The sequence below is a fragment of the Musca vetustissima genome, unplaced genomic scaffold (assembly GCF_032173495.1).
Source record: "Musca vetustissima isolate MV318-11 ecotype Yass unplaced genomic scaffold, APGP_CSIRO_Mvet_v1 utg4101, whole genome shotgun sequence".
Classification (NCBI taxonomy): Eukaryota; Metazoa; Arthropoda; class Insecta; order Diptera; family Muscidae; genus Musca; species Musca vetustissima.
In genome coordinates this window covers 190,656-196,071 of record NW_026886930.1, presented here as the reverse complement: position 1 = coordinate 196,071, position 5,416 = coordinate 190,656, and the positions used below count along the sequence as shown (strand labels likewise).

At 34.4% G+C, this 5,416-nt stretch overlaps 1 protein-coding gene across 1 annotated transcript; it reads left to right on the top strand.

Moving 5' to 3' along the window:
• Positions 1 to 1,618: 1,618 nt before the first annotated feature.
• Positions 1,619 to 5,191, top strand: LOC133334398 (lysyl oxidase homolog 2B). The gene is made up of 4 exons (XM_061542694.1): positions 1,619 to 1,817; positions 3,083 to 4,022; positions 4,085 to 4,242; positions 4,973 to 5,191. The coding sequence occupies exons 1-4, from the start codon at positions 1,619 to 1,621 to the stop codon at positions 5,188 to 5,190; spliced, it is 1,515 nt and encodes a 504-aa protein (XP_061398678.1). The 3' UTR covers position 5,191.
• Positions 5,192 to 5,416: the final 225 nt, after the last annotated feature.

The window sequence follows — 5,416 nt, the reverse complement described above, 5'->3', positions numbered from 1 at the left end:
TTCTTCAGCCTACAATGTCTTTTGTGTATCGTAGAGCTTCAGAAAGAGTTCTGTCTATCAGATTTTTATTATTAGAAGTCTTCAGGATGAAGTTATTTGAGGTAATCCTCATATGTCATTATAGTGTTTCATTTGCAGGTCAGAATTTATTCCGAAATATTTCTGTCTATAGCCGTATTTGTCATCTTACGAGGCCCACATAAGATATTCTATCTATATGAATGGGAGATATTCCAACTTAAGGAGACCTTGGAAGAGCCTCTTTTTTTAGTAGTAATTCAGGACATCATCTGTATGCAGAACACGGAAAGACCTGATGGAAATATTTAAGCATATGACAAACAATTTTTGTAATGAAATTTGCCTATGAAGGACCTCAAAGTATTGTAAATAATGTAATTTAATACATGCAAGACTTTAAAACTTATTATTTTTAAATTTTAAAACTACTAGAGCTAAGTGGAAGAAAGCAATAATGACTACATCATTTTTTCTATTAAAAGAATGATGATTTTTTTGGTACCAGTCAAATATTTAAATGGACGATTGAAATTTCTGGAAATCTTTTTCTGTGACTCCGATAGAAAAAACAACGTTGCCAAAATTTACTGTACAACAAGAAAATTGAGCGGCACTTGACAACAAAGTAAAACAATTCAAACTATTATCTAAAATTGCTCTAAAAGCTTATCTGGCTTTGTTTTGGGTATGACATTTTTGTTTCTGTTAAGCCAAGGGGTCATGTGGAATCCATCAAAACAAATTGCAAATATCCAAAAAACGAAAAAAATCCCCCCATTGAACAGCATCAGTTTCTTGCCCCAATCCCCTACAACATATGAGCGGATCGAAACATGGAGACATACCCCCTCTAGAATTCGTTTTGGAGTAAAGTGCTGCCACCACCACCACCACCACCGTTGTCGTCATCAGCGAGCCGCAACAATTGCGAAAACGCTTAAAAACTGTTCCGCTATTTGAAGTCACAAAACATTTTGTCCAGTATTTATCTCCGTTTTTTTTTTTCAAATTTCGATTTCAATTTTATTTTTCTTTGTGCGTTAGTTCGTTTTTATTTTGGATTTGTTTTCGTTTCATTTTCGAATTTCGAATAGAATAACAGCTTAGATGGCGTTCGTTTACATGTGTTTGTTGCATGTTTTTGCGCTTGGACGAGAGCTGGAGATGGACGCCAAACAATACCAACACCCATAACGCCAGCAACAACAACAGCAGCAAATCATATCAGAATGATTCTGTTCGCATAGATGTTTATTATTGTTGTTGTTTTACTGTCAGACGCTTTTTTATCTATGATGATGATTGAAAGCGACACCAACAACAACAAAAACAAAAAACTATTGCAAAAGGCATTTGCAGTTCGAAGCTCAGCTTTAATAGTTTCAAATTTTAAATAATGAAAATAGTTTCATTTCGGTTCTCTTCCCAATTGCATGAAAACAAATCTCTCTCGTTAAGAAATTGTGTTGTGTTCTTCGTTATTTTTATTTTCATTGTGTTGGGGGGATCGTAAGAAAACGATTACGATCCTGTTTTTGTGTTGGGCAATAATTCCGTTAATAATTTATGTTGTTTGTTTGTTAGAGTTAAAGAAATAATGCTTTCCTTAAGGATTTATATGCAAATTGTTTGCATATGTGTGTGTTTAGTGCAATTGATCGTAACACAATCGGTGCCGTATCGTTCGCTGGAAGATGCCCGTTCCGAACGTCAACGTTTAGTGCAAAAATATATAAAAACTTTGAATAAGGAAGAAGGAGCAATACGTCTGGTCGGTGGTGATGCCGAACATGAAGGTATGAAGGATATTAAATTGAAATGTGGTGTGATTCAAAGGATAATAAAAGGAATATGAGGATTGTGAGACTTACTAATTTAAAAAAGTGATATAAGCTATCGGACTGAATTGAAATATTTTTCTAATTTCAATTAAAATTCAGTCAATTAATTTTGTTCATAATTAAAGGTCCTATACATAAGGAAATAATTCTACTTCGAGATGATTTTGAGCAGGTATTATGTGTTTTGATTCGTGAATAATTTTCCGCTAATAGGTCGTTTGGGTACAATTTCTGATCATTTCTGATTTCTTAATATATCAACTAGTAATGAGAGTCCTTACATGTATTTATATAAATTAAATAGTATTGATCAAAGATTTCAGTTTCATGATCCGGGCTTCATGTGCAAAAATGTCTACTACAACAAAGCTCCGTTTTTTGTTGATTATAGAAACTATGTTATACAGGTTATATCTTAGACTTTCGATTTAATACCAAATAATTTATTTTCAACTCTCCGAAAATATATTTTTTTCAAATATATTTCCTTTAAAATATCACCGAATTATGTTCGGCTGATATTGCCAAAAAATATTTCTCCCACTGGAGATAATACGTATTGACAATAATTATACGCACCTAAGAAATTAATATTAAAAAGGAAGCAATTTTCAATCTAATTTTAAAATTCTTAAACCGATTGGATATTGATAATTAAAATAGTCACTTGGATATTTTAATCACATCTTGATAAAACACTTAACATATGTGAGGTTTAAATTGTTTCCAATAATACCTGTCCAAACCAGTGCACACGCCAGCTTACCGACAATTGTATATCGTGGAAATGGTTAAGTTTTTATTTTTTTGTAATACAATTAACATGTCTATCACAATTCGTTTGCTATAATTCTCGCAAATGAAATGTATTGACTCTACATACACAAATGCAGGGTAAAAACTATTTGCATTTACATTTCAATCAAGCAAATACTGAACAAATCAATCTGAAACATTTCATCAAATGCGGTGTAAATGATATCGTTTACATTAGTCAATCATGTGTTTTTCCTTTTCATTAGAGATGTCGGATTAGGTTATATGGACTGGTCTGGACAGAATTGAATTCAGAGAAACAAAATTATGTAATTGATATGTATATGCGGCGTATGAGTAGTGTCAAAACGTATACAACACACAGGTCATAAGAGGATAGTTAACTTTAAATCTGATATAATTAATTAAAATATGAAATTTCTTCCTTTTTTCTTTTTAAAAAGGTAACATTGAAGTCCTACACAACAACAAATGGGGTTCGGTGTGCGATGATGAATGGGATATGGTGGAGGGAAGAATCGTATGCGAACAGCTGGGTTATGCTGGTGTTAGGAAAGTAACACACAGTGGTTATTTTGGTCCTGCCAAAAGACGTTTCTGGATGGACAATATTTTCTGTGAGGGAGATGAAAAAGAATTAACCCACTGCCATTTCGATGGTTGGGGTGTAAACGATTGTGAACCCAGTGAGGCGGCTGGTGTTATATGTGTTGCTCCAGCTGGTCTGGAACCCGAACCGGAAGTGCAACCAGAATACTATGAACCCAAATATCGCATACATTACACACATAAAATGGATGTACGTCTGAGGGGTGGCCGACATCACAAGGAAGGACGTGTGGAAGTAAGAATTAACAACGGCAAATGGGGTACAATTTGCTCGGATGGTTGGGGTCTGCTGGAGGCCAATGTCGTATGTCGCCAACTTGGTTTGGGTTATGCTCGAGATGCCATGCAAACTGATTTCTTTGGTGGCACAGATATTGCACCCCATGTAATTACTGGCACCGAGTGTTACGGCAATGAAACCTCGCTAAATGATTGTCTCCACCATGATTACCTGCGTGGTGTGATGTCGTTTCATGGTTCACATAATCACGTGGCCGTCGTGATATGTGATCACTTGGCGCCAGATTTAGTCATTGATTATTATGAAATTGAGCGCACCGCTCATTTGGAAGATCGTCCCATGGCTTTGATGCAATGTGCAATGGAGGAGAACTGTGTTGCTAATGAAGCTTATGAAATACAACGTGATGATCCCGATTGGCGATATGTCACCAGGCGTCTGTTGAAATTCACCGCCAGTGCATTGAATACAGGAAATATCGATTTTCGTCCATTCAAAGAGAAGAATATGTGGGAATGGCATATGTGTCATATGTAAGTGAAACTGATGGGTGAATGTGGAAGGAATGATGATAATGGGAAATTATTTTTTGCAGGCATTATCACAGCATGGAAGTATTTGCGACATTTGATATATTCGATCATAGTGGGGTGAAAGTGGCCCAGGGTCATAAGGCTTCATTTTGTTTGGAGGATAGCCAATGTTTGCCGGGCGTGCCCAAGAAATATAATTGTGCCAATTTTGGTGATCAAGGTAAGTTTTGTGAGAAAAAGGATTTCAAAATAAGGTATGGATCAGAATCGTATATATATTGGGATCAGTTCTTGAAGGTTTAGAGCATGTGGAAAATTGATTATGTATATTTGAAAAAAATATTCTATTCAGAAACAAACTTAAACAATTATTTTAATTTATGATTGGTAATCGTCAGACAGATTTTCATGAAATTATGTCCTGATTACCACAAATTCCCAAAAAAAAAAAAAAAAAAAAAAAACTTTAAGAGGTGGTCGCCGTTTATCAATAATGAAACATTAAGCAAAAAAAAAAAAAACTTCACGAAGATTCACCATTTTGAATATTTCCTCTGTGAGATATAAGAACCTTAAATATTCTTATTTTTTTTATTTGGAACATTCTTTTCCAACCTATACTGAATTTTATAATGCTTTTATCTTAGGGGAATCTGTTGGTATTTTATGTAAGAAATTTATTATAAACTTAAACCTTTTATTAAATGAGGCAGTCCTGTTATATCAAAACTTGCCCTAAGAAATGGGTAACAATTGGTTAAAATTTTAATATTTAATATCCAGATAAGGGACAACAATTATAGAAGTATTCTGCCAAAAAAATTTGATCTTTTGCGGTATGGTCTTAGCCTAATCTGGCAGCAGGAGACTGACAAACAAAATTTGTATTACCTTAGTAAAATTTAAAATTCAATATCCACTTTACATTTAATTCCATATTTTCTCTCCAGGTATCTCCGTCAATTGTTCCGATGTCTATTTATATAATTTGGATTGTCAATGGGTTGATATTTCGGAAATGAATACCGGAACGTATACTCTGAAAATTGCCATCAATCCGGAATTCAAAGTAGCTGAAATGAATTTCGATAATAATGCTGCCATTTGTAACCTGCTTTATACCGACACTTATGCCCGTGTCGACAATTGTAGATTAGCTCGACCCTGAGAGCGTCTCTGACTGTGATGGCCGATCAAGATTATGCAGAAATGATAAACATAAAGCTGAATCATTAAACGTAATTATGGAATTTATTATGCGAATGTTTGGACAACCATGACTGATTTGGGGGAGAACAAAGTGACATTTCTGCTTGACATTGAGGTGCCAGAGTGATTAATTCACAGATTTTTTATGGCTGCGAACTTAGAAAACAACAAAAAATTAAAAAATA

Excerpts from the sequence above, each read along its gene's own strand:
- LOC133334398 (XM_061542694.1), top strand. The coding sequence starts at position 1,619 with ATGCTTTCCTTAAGGATTTATATGCAAATTGTTTGCATATGTGTGTGT. Across the intron at positions 1,818-3,082 it reads TGGTGATGCCGAACATGAAG|GTAACATTGAAGTCCTACAC; the intron begins GTATGAAGGATA and ends CTTTTTAAAAAG. Across the intron at positions 4,243-4,972 it reads TGCCAATTTTGGTGATCAAG|GTATCTCCGTCAATTGTTCC; the intron begins GTAAGTTTTGTG and ends TTTTCTCTCCAG.